This window comes from Erigeron canadensis, chromosome 7, assembly GCF_010389155.1.
Source record: "Erigeron canadensis isolate Cc75 chromosome 7, C_canadensis_v1, whole genome shotgun sequence".
Classification (NCBI taxonomy): Eukaryota; Viridiplantae; Streptophyta; class Magnoliopsida; order Asterales; family Asteraceae; genus Erigeron; species Erigeron canadensis.
The window spans coordinates 29,884,005-29,899,091 of NC_057767.1; the positions used below are offsets into that span (position 1 = coordinate 29,884,005).

The window sequence follows — 15,087 nt, forward strand, 5'->3', positions numbered from 1 at the left end:
CTCTCTAGCACGACCTCAGTTAAGACAACGTATACTAAATTTCCCGCTGTCAAATTACGACAGTGAAATTCACCTTTAAAAGAAAACTTATTGTGTAGTGTTTACAATATGCATCAATAATTGCAAGCATATATATAGTGGGGTTGTTTTTGGAATTTTGATAGTGTTGTACTTGACTTCGCTGATTTGTGAGGTTGATGCTGATTGTGGGAAAAGCTAGGAATTTTATGATTTTTATTTTTACTTCTGGGTGATGGGAACACGAAACCATCAATGGAATAGGGTAATCTGGGAAGTGGGAATTACGTTATAAAGAATCGATATCCATCACAAATTATAATATCCAATTAAACAAATGCTTTATTATTATGACGTATAACTAGTACAAATTAAATGACTAGTTGTTGGCTTGTCTTTTCTTCATAACTTACACATCGCAAAATGAAATCATCTTTTACACTGATGGGTGGTGGTTTTCGCATGGAACAATATGATACATTTTTCCAAAAAAGAAAAATGAAAAGAAAGAAACGAGCACCCCTAAGAATCGGAGACAAAACAAATGCTAACATGAACCAGCTCAAAAGGTTATACGAGTAATATCTTATCTTATAACTTATATACTCCGTAACCGCTAAAGTGTGAGTCTTGATTACATTGCAACTTATATAACTATCGTATTATAATATTATTGAAAATAATTGTTATCTAATAAAAAGAAAATTTAATCAAATAAATGAAATTTGATATTTGTTATAAAAAATCTACTCCGTAGTAAAATGATATTAATTTTTCATGAAATTTTTTCTCTTTTCATATCCACTTGTCAAAAGACTTTTGAACTCTATCGAACCATTAAAAATATGGCATTTGCGTATTAGATTCAACTATTGCTATTATACCAGGCAAATACCGACTAACTTATTATTATTATTACCGTATAACTAACTTATTTTTATTGTTATCTTTTTAAAAGCAGCTAAATAAATTTATAGACGTTTCATAAACGTTTACAAAACATCTGCCATTGTTCCAACCCCCAAATTCTATAGTTTAATGAGCAAATTTATCCATATCTATCTATCTCTATCTTTATTATTTCATAAAGTATTTGCAATGTGTCTTAAAAGTTAGAGTATAATATAGACATGAGATTGGTGTTACAAAATTTCTTGAAACCTATATGAGAATATGACTTTCATATTTTGTTTGTTCATGTCAAAGGATGAGTTTATCCAAGACTGCTAAGGGAATGAAAACCTTAGGGGGGCAACGGGGCTCGGCATTGACGAGGAATGGGTCATGCAGCTGTGGAACACTGTCGCCACATGCGACGCATGGTCACATAATGGGGAAGCTCCACATTATTTGCCGAAGAGGCATGGAGACGAGAGTAGGAGAAATGATTAGTGTTTGGAATTGAAGGAATATAGGAAAAATGGTGGAAATAATTAGAGGAATACAGTGAGAGATGGTGAGACATGAATGTCACTAAACTGGTATTATAAGACATGACGTAAACATGAAATGAGGTGACATGATATTATTGATGGGTGGTGACATATGATATCATAGTTGTCGCACCCTTCATAAATATATAATATTAGATATATAATAGGATTGTTTTAAGACTATGCACTAATAGTTGTTCCAAATGATTTAGTTTATATTAAAGTTAATCAACGCCATCAATATAAAAACTTTCATTCAAACAACCTTATTAGTCATTACCACCAAGTAGAGGTAGAGAGATCTTTACATTTCTCATTCTTCATCCTGTCTTTGACGCAATTTGATGTCGCTTATTCGTTATTGGTGTTTCACATGTTATTTCTATAACTTTGGGTTCTATTTTAATACTAAGATCAACTGAAAGTTTGAAATGTTACATATTAATTTATTCGATTCAAATAGCATCAAATTATTGAGATGGATTTGACAAGTGGAGGATATTATTTGATGGTCACTTCAACCACCTATTTGTGTAGATTCTTGTCCCCATAATTTTACGAAAAAATCTTGCTACTCTCTTCTCTGCCACTTCTTTCTCTGGCCATCAATGCAAGAGAATATATCATAATCACTGTAATTAATAACATTATAACTAATTTATTTAGATATTTTCATTATCATTTTTAACAAGATATATGTTACAGAAAAAGAACAATGTAATGCCTACACAAAATATAAATATGTAGACTATTGTAAGATGAGAAGCAAGTTTCACTGAAAATATTTCAGTTTTATACAAGTTCCAGATATATCTAAAGCTTGCGTGGAAAGAATATTAGTAAAACCTATGGATACACTGCTTTTCCTAGCAACACGTTCGAGTGTTTCATAATGTCGAATCTGTATCTCAGTACTAGAATGCAACTTTCACATAAACATGTGATTAACAGGGAATTGCTTATCATTTTTGCATACCAACAAAAGTGATCATTGAATGGTGACATGTCTAACCTCTAATTTAAATAATATTGGCAGCAAGTAATATAATTGCCATCCACTTTGCAATATGCAGTTACAACCTTTTATTTTTGGTAAACAGAGGTTGCATTATGCTTCTCTTAAGCCTTTGCTAGCAATGGCAAACAATCTTTCTACCTACACAACCATACTTCGGTATATATGTATATATCACAAGGGCAAAAAGTTAAAATAGCGACCTTAAGCTCTTGGATAGCGTGAGCGTCCTTTCTTCCTTAAAAACTCAGGGATTTCTACAGAGCCGCCTTCTGCGAAGGCTGGTGATCGCCGGTTCATTCCAGCTACATCTGTCTGCCCGCTCTGCATTTAGACCAAATTTATAAACACAACTGACTTGGAATTTTAGTAAAATTCCCTAAATATTGTCCTTGACTTTTTGAAAGGTTTAGTTGAGGTGGTGATTTATTTACACCACTAGCTCATACTTTGTGATGCTGAACATATGGCAACTTGAGCTAGTGGAGTACAGATAAAACTGGTGGTGTAAATATCATCTGCAGTTACTTATCGTAGGAAGAGAAATAACGGAAGGTCTTGTTTCGAAAGGGCTACATGGTCGAACCGAGTAACCGATACCTGGAGAGTCCGACTGTCACTTTCTTCTTGCCGTTTGAAGCCTGTTGCAATAAGAGTTATGCTAACCTGGGTGAAGAAAAAACTGCAATACATTAGACAATCCATACTTTTAGCAACAAAATAAAAGATCACCCTGTTCAAGACTGAGCAACTTTATGCAGAAGATGATAAGTAAGATGGCTTATTGGCATTTGCATTTCCAGACTATGTTCGTAGTGTTTTTCCAATAATATCATGAAGGTAGGTTAGCTTGCAACAATTTGATAGTTCAAAAAGCCATCCAATCAATTGTTAAAATTACTGGTAACGTAGGTGAGGGTTGGTGCCACTGCAGATATATGGTGAAAATGACTGCACCAAATTTATTGGTAAACAGTGAAAAAGTTGAGTTGAATATCAAACTTACTTGACCACTTATTGATGGATCAATGACCGCACCAAATATCAAGTTAGCACTTGGATCCACAAGATCATATATGACCTCCGCTGCAGCATTCACCTGCAAAGGTGCCATTTCAGATTTAGCTCAATGGTCAACAGATAAGTTTAGATATACTTAACACTGATACCAATATTAGAAAGAAAAAAGAAACTATTAAGATATAGTATATAATAAACGGAACCATAGACATTTCAGGAGTGTATCAAGATAGTGCAATATTAACATTTTCAAAAACAGCAAAATAGATTCAATAAAGAACATCCGTTCCCCCATTAACATCAGCAATCAATACAAATATTGTTAACGCACATTTAGAAAAATCCTGGATCTTTATATTTAAACCTTATTATTGAACTTTAAGGTCACACATATATTGGACTGACTTCTAAACAAATGGGATAACAAACATGTGCCAAAATGGATAATCTCAACAAAAAGGCCAGAGACAAATATGCTAGCACCAGTTCTACTCCAGGCAGAGTAATTAATATCTGTATAAAGATAAGAAGATAATACAGAGACAGAAATGTAATGGCGCGTTGCAGACACATACCTATACCTAAAGGGGGTTGTTTGTATGGCGTTTCTAAAATGATATATCCCATTCGGTACACAGATAATATTAGGTGTGAGGGGGTGGAGAGAGAGAGAGAGAGAGAGACCTCAAACAATGTCAAATCACTACCACCGGTAATATTCCACACAATTCCTGTAGCCCTCTCGATCCCAAGATCTAGTAAAGGTGACTGAATCGCATTCAATGCAGCATCTCTTGCCCGCGTTTTGCCTATTAACAAACAAAAGTTTATAAAGCACAAACTCAAACACCTCAAATAGGTAGCAGCTGTTGTGAATTAACAGCAATATCATGTACTACCTTTACAGGGATTGTCATGTTAAGTAACAAATTGTATTACAAACTTTCCCAATTTACAATAGGTGAATATTGAAAAACTATGCGAGATCCACTTTGATACTAAGATTGCGTTTGGTTTTGTGTTTTGTAACCGATAACTTAATCATTGAAGACTGAAGTCCCATTAATCAACTTCTACTTTTTGTATCACGCTATTCTGGATCGATATTTTGCTAAACTAATCAACTTTGGATAACTGGTTTCATAGCCTAGGCAACGCAACTGAATAGCAAACTATAAAACAATAATTACTTATGAAGCCCTTTCCACCCCAGTTGAGAGACCTTTATTTCAATTTTGCGGAACATTTCTACTTTTTCACACAAATGTCAATTTGGGTGTTTTATCGATTAACTCTTACAATACCAGAATATGCCAGATAATCATATATGTAGTTATGTGACTATTTACTACTTCAAAGTTCAATATAGAGCACACCCAGCCCTGTTTTCTATATCACGTTTTATTACAGCGATTATCTGATTCTAATTAATCAATATGACATGATCATTTTCAAATCGCATATCCAAGACCAAACACCCCAGAAATAGCACCAGGCAAGATCGCATAATGATATCTAAAATGATACGACACACGTAACTAAGTAGTAGTACCTGTTGCAGTTCCTATCCCCATTAATGACGAGCCTGCATTTGCCATAATAGCACGTACATCAGCAAAATCAACATTAACCAATCCTGGTATCTGCAGATTTATGCAAACCCATGTAAGTTAAAAAGAAGTCAAAAAAACTTAATAATGAAAGAGCTTCGTACCGTAATTATATCTGAGATACCACGAACACCTTGTCTAAGAATATCATCGGCCAGATTGAAAGCTTCGGTTACAGGGGTAGATGGAGAAACTGCAGTCAATAACTTGTCATTTGGAATGACTATCAGAGTGTCCACATTTTCCCTCAAAGATGCAATTCCTTCTTGTGCTTGCACTGCTCTTCTTCGACCTTCAAACGAGAATGGAGTTGTAACAATACCAACAGTCAATATTCCCATTGACTTTGCAACCCCCGCGATTACAGGGGCCCCGCCCGTACCAGTTCCTCCGCCCATCCCAGCCTGCATATTATAAAAAAAAAAAAGTTAAACAACTTTTTCTATTTATCTCAATATCTCCACCAACGGTTTTTATATTTTTTATTTTTTTGATAAAACATCATTTAATGCTTATTCTGATCTAACAATTTTAACCCTGAATACCTAAAAGATCAAAGCTGTAATCACTTTTACAGCTTTGAAACACCATTTATGTGACTTCAAGTCATTAAAATTGTGTTTAAATGCATATCCAAACACCCGTTTGTACACAAGTAGAAAAGTTGTAACAAGAGCCTAAGTGAATGTTTGGAAAGTTGCTTTAAGGATAATTAATGTGAGTAGAAAAATAAGATAATCATAGAACTTGGGAACACTTTGGTGATTGTACATTTATCTGAACAATCAAATTCTAGTGTATTTCCCCAAATTTTTTTATTTTGACTCTAGTCTCTAAATAATCAGGAAATTATGATAACGGTCACTTCATAAAACTGCTTATTGTGATTTCAAGTCATGCTAGTCACTTTAGATGCACATCCAAACACTCCTATTTGACCAAAACCAATAAGGAAGACCATGATTCCATGAGACAGAAGTAAATCCAAACAACAAGTATACACATCAACATCATAGATATCATCAGTTTCTACATTGGTACTACTTATGGGAAGACTATATTCTCAGTCTTAGGGCTCGGGATGTTAACTTTTGCCTCATTTTCCAGATTTTCCCAGGTTCTAAGTAGTCAAGGACATAAATTTCGGTGTTTCGGTCACGGACAGGTATACGAAATATCGTTTTTTTCGGTGGTATTTCGGTAATTCTAATATTATATATGTATTTATATATATATACATAAATAAGAGTAAAAGATAAAACCTGGAAGTGCTGAAACAGAATTCACCGAAATTTCAGAAATTTCGGTCAAATTTCGGTAATTTCGGTGGTATTTCGGTCAAATTTCGGTCAAAACCACCGAAAATTTCGGAAATGATATATAAACCGAAATTCAATACCGAAATTATGTCCCACCACCGAAAACCGAAATTTCACCGAAATTGATAACATAGCCCAGGTTACCAATTCATTTATATATTCACGTAATTCGTGTGAGTCAAGAATTTCCTTCAAACAATAAATTTCAGTTATTTAGGGCTTCATTTCAAAATTAGAATCCCCCCTCTATAAATGACCCCATCGTAAACTCAAATAATATCTAAAATATTATTATCTTTTATAAAAGTGTATGTTCGCTAAGACAATGCAAAACTGCAAATCTTGTATCTATATAACGCATTAACATAAAAGTGCACCTTCTATACTAACAGAGATTTTGACCAGCCAAATTTCCATGCTTATATTCAAAATGAAATCATTTTGATCACAATTATAACAAAGTGAAAAACTTACAGTCACGAAAACCATATCCGAACCATAAACAGCTTCTTCAATAGACTCCCTGCTTTCTTTAGCAGCATTCATACCAACCTCTGGGTTACCACCAGCACCAAGTCCACGAGTCAACTCTTCACCAATTTGCAACCGTTGTTCTGGGAAAACCGGTGACATTCTCATAGCTTGAATATCAGTATTCACAATCCAAAACTCAACACCCTTCATCGCACTCTCAATCATACGATTAACGGCATTCGACCCGCCACCACCAACACCGATAACTTTAATCTTAGCCTCATTATAACCACCCGAACCAGTTGACTCTCTCAAAATCTCAGTAACATTCGGATTAATCACTGTACTGTTTTTATTGTTGTTACTACCTCCCTCACCTCTAAGCATCGAAACCTCAGGATGCAAATTCAAAAACTGATCTTTATTGTTAAACTGATTCACATTATGCGAATTCGCCATACATTTAACATGAGGGCTATAAGAAACCTTGCTAGTACTGTTCGAAAACACATGTTTATCATCAATCATCCTCAAGGAATTCACTCTCCCACCGAAAACAGTTAGCCCCCCTATCGGATTCCGAGCTTCTAACGGTACTAATAATGGCGATATACATGTTGCCATTTAGGATTCCTCAATCCCTAAAGTAGATAACCCCCTAACAACACCTGTTTTTCAAGAAATTTGTGAAGATTATTTCCAAGAAACATAAAAATGCATACTTTCTAAATCAAATCAAAAATTTAGGATTCCGCCGACACACAGCAAAACGTTGTACATAAAAAGAACTGCTCCTAAAACTAATTATCAACCACCATATACAACATTATACTCAAGTTAACCATAACTCTAAATTCTATATTTAATGTTCAAAAAGTTAACTAATATGATATGGGTATAATGTAAAATGATTAATTATAACAAAACTTGAAATAAAACATAAGAAAGTTGAAAACTTTAAGTAAATTTAACTGCTAAAGCTCATAAGTACAAAAACCCTAAATGCCCACAAAAAAAAAATGAAATAATAAATTAATATAAATATAAAATTGGGCATGCATAAAAATGTGTATAAATTAAGAGAAGGAAAGTGGAGAACCTGAAATGGAAGTATGAGCAAGGATGGGAGTGTAATTTGGAGAGAAACGAAAAGGAGCTGAAAATTAGAAATGGGTCTTAATCTTTTTAGGTTGTTGTCAATATTATTCTTTTGTTTTTTAATAAAACAGAAATGATGATAATTATGATGTAATTAGATAAAAAAAAAAAAAAAGATTGTTGTTTTAGGTTGAAAAGAGGTCAAAAAGTGTGATAAAGAAAGACAACGAGACATCAATTAATCACATGATATCCTTATCGCCCAAACGTTGCATTGGTTGGCTACCAACATTTTCTTTTCTTTAGTTAAATTGACATTTTTTTTGGTATTATTTTAGGCTTCTAATAATTTGATAATGATGTTCATATTTCATGGTTGGTTACTTGGTTTTGTTTGCTACTTTCGATACCGATTGATTGTTTATACTTCACACTTAAAAGTTTGGTTACCAACATTTTCTTTTCGACACCAAACTACCGTCAAGATGTTCTAGTGGTTATATATCGTGTTTCCTCATAAAAGGTTTCATATTAAGAACCTCCTTTGGTACACATTTTCAAGGTTGTTGGAAAAATGGTCAAAAAGTTTCATAAGAATATCTTGATTAGACTGTGGATATTTAAGAATGTTGTGAAACTCAGTCGATATACCCGATTTTTTGAATTCGGATCGGACATCGACGAGTTGACGATACGAGTTTTCTTGGCTTAAACTAAAAATTGGCCAAGAGTCAAAATTCGGGTCAACTTGGTCAAGGCTTGAGTGTATATGGTCTTGGATCGAGTCAATAGAAAGTAAGTTTTTTTTTCTTTCTAGTTTTGATAAATTATGTTACTCGTATTGTTTCTAATCAATTATGTTTAAACTGAAAAATTATGTTATGTTTAAGTTTGAAGTTTTATATATATTTTTACTTTTTTCTTACCTATAATTTTAAAAACTATTATTTTTTACATAAAAAAAACCCAATTCAATTCGATCCGACTCAATTTCTAAAAAATCTTGAACCCCCCCCCCCTCGCCAATCCGATCCCAATCTCGAAGTTTTACAACTATGTGTCTATGTTCAGATAACTAAGGCTATTTTCAGTGACAAAATGTTCATTTAATATTGACCAAAGATATTGAGCCATCAAAATGCCATGATTGAAGATTTAATATGTTGGTCTATGTATTCATTTTGTTGGTCTATATATTGAAAAGGTTTTGTGTCAAGTTGGATGCGAGTTCAGAGCAATTTTCTTTTGTGTTGTTGAAAATTTAACTTTCAAAAAACATAAAACAAAAAAAAAAAGTTTTATGTTTTCGTTTAGCGGCAAGCAAAGATAATATGTGTCGCAAAAGAACACCACCTGTCTGTAGTTTTTCTTGTATAAATTCTCCTTACAACCTTTTGTGTACAACTTAGTTATATGGATGTTACATGAATTTTATTGTTTTCCTTTAAGCTAATTGCCATTATATTCAATATCTATTTTCCACACAAAATTAAGGTTGTTTTCTCCAAATTATACCAGCCAGGTCATATTATACAATGTCACCAAATTTTAGCACAAACATATATACCCAGGCGCGTTTGGTTTACAAATGTTTTTGAAAGTAATGGAATCTTTCAAAGGAATTAGAATCTAAAGGAATGGAATTTGACGGAATGTTTTTGATTTTTTGAGAATTCACAAATGTTTTTGGAAGTAATGGAATCTTTCAAAGGAATTAGAATCTAAAGGAATGGAATTTGACAGAATGTTTTTGATTTTTTGAGAATTCAAGTGACAGAAGGAATTTCATCCCTAAAAAATGAAGATTCCATCAAAAGATGGAATGTGGAATGAGATTCCTCCTTCTTCAAAACGCACTAAGGAACGGAATTCAATTCCAATTCCATCAAATTCTGTGAAATAAACGCGGTGATATCCTATTGTTTTTTAGTATTGGGTGTAACGACTATATATATGAGTGATGATTCTCTGCAGAAGTTCATATGAACAAAGCAGATAGCACGCCTTCTTTATCCACTGTCTTCTCAAGAACCAAACTAAATGCAAGACAATCTCGTTTGGCTCGCGCCTTATAGTTAGTCACGTCTTGTGTCTCGCACCTCCGAATGGAAGAAATTGTTAAAGTTTCTCATGCCAGTCGTTGACTGGTTGAAATTTACACCAAAGCAAAGTTTTATAATGGTTCATCGCGCATCTAAGATATTGTCTATATAACTGTATTAATCAAAATTGACAAATGCAGCATTCGTAAAGAGCTAATAAGCTTCTATATAATGACTATAATTCACACGACGTTCTGAAAGTAGCAGTTACAACTTTTACGGGACGTTCCACTATACATTCAACACGCAATGCACCTCCCTCGGGTTTTTGCATTGAACGGAAAAAAACAGGAACCACCTATAATATAATAACCTCTATTATTCGATCTCTATATAGTTGAAAAGAAATAAACAAAAAGAAGTACTAGTAGCTTGCTGTCTTCGTGGTAATCAGGTCGGGCAACTCGAGGTTCGCCTTAACACCCTCGACTTCCCTTTAACCTTCTGAACTTGTGGGACGGCTTTCATTCTCATTTCTTCAAAAAACTGCACAAAAACATGAGCTTTTAGTTTACATCAGAACAAACAGAACACTTTTGTTGGCGAAAATGGCCTAAAAGAAATGGCACCTGTTGTTTTCTTTTCCTCTCTACTTCTGCCTGTTCACAATAATAAGACCCTTTCAATATCTCTTCCCAACTCGAAAAAACATGTACAAAAGACGGTATACAGAAAATCATTAGGTTATAGTTCTTACCAGAGCTTGCTTGAGTTGAGCATTCTCCTCTTTAAGCATATTCAATTCTGCCTCCAATTCAACTGTGTAAGCCTGCAACAAACAAAAATGACCAAAATTCTGAAACTTAAAAGTCAAGTGAAAATTGTAAAAAGTAACTTCTACACACCTGTTTTCTAGCTCGTGACCTTGCAGCAGACTCTCGATTTTTTATCATCCTTCTTTGCCGCCTCTCCACCACTTTCTCCACTGGACCGTCGATTATCCTTTTACGACTTCCTCTTATGCCGCCCATATCCAACCCGTATTGATTCCCACTATCAAGCTGGCTAGTAGCCATCCCATCAGAAGATACTGGACTAACTGGCGACCCAATCCCCAAACCCTGCCCATAACCGCCAACACCCCCTCCATTTCCTACCATGCCACCATAACATGGAGGCGGCTGTGATTGATAGGTGCCGCCCCGTTTTCCTCCTGCATAACCCGGTGCCTCCCTAATGAGGGGGGAGTATGGCGGGATAACAGCACCGCCAGCCATCATGGGCCTCACCATGTGCGCTGATCCAGGTGGAGGCCCAACAACACGATTGTTTCCGTTGGGGTATAGCCCGAACGGAGGCTGTTGCTGCCCAGTTGGACCATTGGAGTGGTTTTGTTCCCTGACTACCCCTGCTTTCACTAAGAAATCCTCAAGAGTCATTTCTCCGTAAGTCGGCTGCCGTTGAGCAGAACCCGGAACTTGATCGTTACTCGAGTCATTCCCATTGCTTGGTTGATGGGGATCATGTTGAGTCTTTTGAATCTCGGACCAAACCTCGTCGACTGTTTTCCGAGAAAGTGGGCCCGGGAGGGTCAACGAGCCCTGTCGACTTAAGCTTAGCTGCCTAACAATCATATTCGGCTCGGCTGAACTAGTATTCAATCCCATCAAAAACTGTCCACTACTACTAGAACCGTTAGCCGCCATTGCAGCGGAAGTGGCGGTCGTTGCGCCACCGGCAGTAGTAGCGGCTGCAGGTTGAACTTGCGCGTGAGCCTGGTTTTCTTCAGCAGTCCAAATGCTATTGAGGAACTCGTCCATATTCATCGATCCAAAATTCTTTCCGCTCTCGTTAAGGGTGTGTTGAAACTCGTCCAAGGTAAGGGAATAGATGGAAGATTGTCGACCGAGTTGAGGCCCATTATGAACATTAATGATCCGAGGCTGTTGTTGGTCAGATTGTAATGGCGATTCGACTTCCCCAGGAGACATGATTTCTGTGTCTATCACCACCATCCGTTTATCTTGATGCTGGTTTTGATAAGTCCGATCAACTGGTCAGAAATTACCTACAACATCCAATTTATTATAAGTTTATGCCGAAAACTAAAAAGTTTAGCATATCATGGAGTAATTTGTTGTCAATTTAAAGCAACATATTCATTTGACTTTTCGTTCAACAAACAGCAAATTAAACCAAAATGACATAAAATGGATAAGGTTCAAAACTCTGGGAATATCATGATAGTACAAATTAATTCCGTTAAGATCTACCAATGTAACTAACAATGGTAGTTAGCGACGCAATGATCTATTGCTCCACCCCTATCAAAAACTCGATACATCTAAAGTTAATCTATGACTATTACTAATAACATGCATATATCAAATATTTGCTACACAATTTGCTGTCTACTATCTAGCATTTATACATGCAAGCTAATACTAATAACATCAACAAACTGCAGGCTTGCTCATTGGCCAATAACTTCTATAAATACCATCATTAATCATCTTACAAAGCAAAGCATGTGCCCAAAAAGTTTTAATTTCTAATACAGTAGCACACTAGCTAGTAGGTAAAATCCAATAACAAATTATAAAACCTAGCTAGTTCATTATCTTAGCTAGTAATAAGTTTTTTATAGAAGGTTATATATATATATATATATATGTTAAATGAACATAAATATCAAAACTACCTATACAGATTGTTTCATATAGATACGGCTTTTAGTCTTTTGTGCAAAAAAGAGGCCTAGAGCTCATTCAATATTGGACCGATTGATTTAATTGAACTTATGTGTATGAGCAAGAATTTACTGACTACCTTTAAAATTAAAAATACCTTTCAATATATCATCAATATATATATATATAGATACACATATACATAATCAAGATCTAAACATACTTATTGTGTAAATAATTATATATTCTCATAACAACAAGATCAACATAGCAAAATCAATCTAAAAGTTATACCTTTCAAATGTTGGCAATCTCACTAGACCTTAAACTTCTCCCCACAGTACTTCAACTTCCAAAATCTTGATATATTATATCCCTTCTCAACCCACATGAAACCAGCTCAAATTTCACAATTTTAACAAATACCCAAAACACCCTTTATCCCCCTAATCTAAAAGCCACCATCTTTTTATACATTCATACACATTATAGAAAAACTTAATTGAGGGAGAGAGAGAGAGAGAACAGGAATTTTAGTTGCAGAAACTAGCAGTTGTGATATATTGAAGACAAAAGAAGTAAAGGTATGGAATGTGGGACCTATTTAAGGGGCAAAAACGTCAAAGATAAATATAGAGAAAATTAGTAGTAGCAACATGGTTGAAGATGAGAGGATGACTGCAAATTTCATGCAAAAAAACTATAGGGAGATCGAAGGGTGTTTTTGGAAATATAAATTTGGATTGACACGTCTTGGACATGTGTCTGCTTTATAGAAAGCCTCGTATTTTGTTACATGTTTGGTTTCGTTACACGTGTCCTTTGCTGTTCAGAGAGTATATTATATCGACAGCCTTTTTTATATTGACCATATATACGACGTTTTTGCTTACGTAATTCTATTTCTGAATTTTAGTTTTGAGTTGTTTCTTTTGTTTGTTGTGGTTTTTTTTTTTCTTTTTATTTGTTTTTGGTTAGATCATATAATTCATATCCGACTTGTAAAAATGGAATATGGAAGGTTGAGAAAATTCATGATAAATAATTGGATAAAAAGTTGGACACATAATGTTACATTATCAAACGGAAAAAATTATTGGATGCTATTAAGAAACTTTGGACGTATTTTGACAATGGAGTTTATAAGCTTAGTTATTGATCAAGAGCTTTAAGTAAAATTTATATTAAGTTTTGTTAATTTAAATATCTGAGAAAGAAAATGTTATTACTCACAAGTTCTTCTGAAACAAATTAAGAATGTTAATAGAGTTTGGAGCTGGATTAATGTGGAGGCTTAATTTATTTTTAAGCATTCATTGTAGCTTTTTATTATTGGGTTTGGAGTTGGAGATTTTTATTAGAAAGTTCTAAGTAATTGGGACTGATAACATGCCAATGTAAAAAGAAAGACGAAAAGGAAAAGAAAATATAAAGAAAAACAAGAAAATTACCTTCACCAAATACATCCATCCAAAAGTTTCTAAAAAGAAATTAATAAAAAAAAAAAAATCAAACTTCTAGCTTTAACGAGAATTGCTACCCTTAAACAATAGATTAAACTTTTTCTTTTTTATTAAACTTCATTCTAATCTATTTTTACTCTTAATTTACATGCATACCTGAGATGAAATTCAGAATTCTCGAAAAGTCCCTATCATGTACCTATCATTTCACCACCAAGTCATCTTGAAAGTTGCATACATAAAGGTAAGACTCTATCAATTCTACTCGTTTCCGTAGAACTTAAGAGATAAACGAACATTTCAAAAATAAAAAAATCTTATAGACCTGTCTTTAAAAAAAACAAAACTAAAATTTGTCTTCTTATTTTGTTCTGGCTTCAAAAGCTTAGAATTTCTTTTGTGTCGATCCTTGACATCAATTAAGTACAACAATAATTCATACTAGCTAGATAATAAGTGAAAACACACATGACATTATATTTTACAAAGCACCAGTGTTGTTTATTCCTCACATCACATACTTGTAAACTATATATTACTTTGTGTTATTATTATCAAGGTGGTCTAGTGGTAAGACGTTTTCATATACTCATAAAAAATCTCAGGTTTAAACCCCCGTCAATTTACTTATTACATTCGACAATTGTCTCCGATGTAAGTAAGAGTGTAAGACCATCTTTAAAAGGTAGGTAAATTAATATGGCATGTAGGCTAATGGTTAATGGTTATAGGTAAAATTAATGGAAAAGTGAAAGAGATAAGAGATATGTTTCATCTAGATGAAAGAGAAGATAGTGGGTCTATTTTCTTTATTTTTTTATTGTTATATTTTGTTTTATTTTGACTCTGTATATTTTGGGATATTGTGAGGTGTTACATTTGAAGGTGAATGGTTAAGAAGGTAA

The 15,087-nt window shown here is 34.2% G+C and overlaps 2 protein-coding genes across 3 annotated transcripts; both read right to left on the reverse strand.

Annotated features, from left to right (window-relative positions):
* Positions 1 to 1,675: 1,675 nt before the first annotated feature.
* On the reverse strand, positions 1,676 to 8,103 carry LOC122606823 (cell division protein FtsZ homolog 2-1, chloroplastic-like). Of its 2 annotated transcripts, none has more exons than XM_043779689.1 (9): positions 7,989 to 8,103; positions 6,890 to 7,557; positions 5,201 to 5,500; positions 5,039 to 5,129; positions 4,171 to 4,295; positions 3,473 to 3,565; positions 3,067 to 3,132; positions 2,670 to 2,790; positions 1,676 to 2,049 (listed from the first exon to the last, which is right to left on the reverse strand). In XM_043779689.1, the coding sequence occupies exons 2-8, from the start codon at positions 7,511 to 7,513 to the stop codon at positions 2,671 to 2,673; spliced, it is 1,419 nt and encodes a 472-aa protein (XP_043635624.1). In that variant the 5' UTR covers positions 7,514 to 7,557; positions 7,989 to 8,103; the 3' UTR covers positions 1,676 to 2,049; position 2,670. The 2 variants fall into 2 exon arrangements, with proteins under 2 accessions (XP_043635624.1, XP_043635625.1); XM_043779690.1 differs by having other exon boundaries at positions 1,676 to 2,083.
* Positions 8,104 to 10,479: 2,376 nt separating this feature from the next.
* Positions 10,480 to 12,044, reverse strand: LOC122607339 (protein ABSCISIC ACID-INSENSITIVE 5). Its single transcript, XM_043780293.1, has 4 exons — positions 10,935 to 12,044; positions 10,787 to 10,858; positions 10,659 to 10,688; positions 10,480 to 10,575 (listed from the first exon to the last, which is right to left on the reverse strand). Exons 1-4 carry the CDS (start codon positions 12,042 to 12,044, stop codon positions 10,480 to 10,482), a joined length of 1,308 nt encoding a protein of 435 aa, XP_043636228.1.
* Positions 12,045 to 15,087: the final 3,043 nt, after the last annotated feature.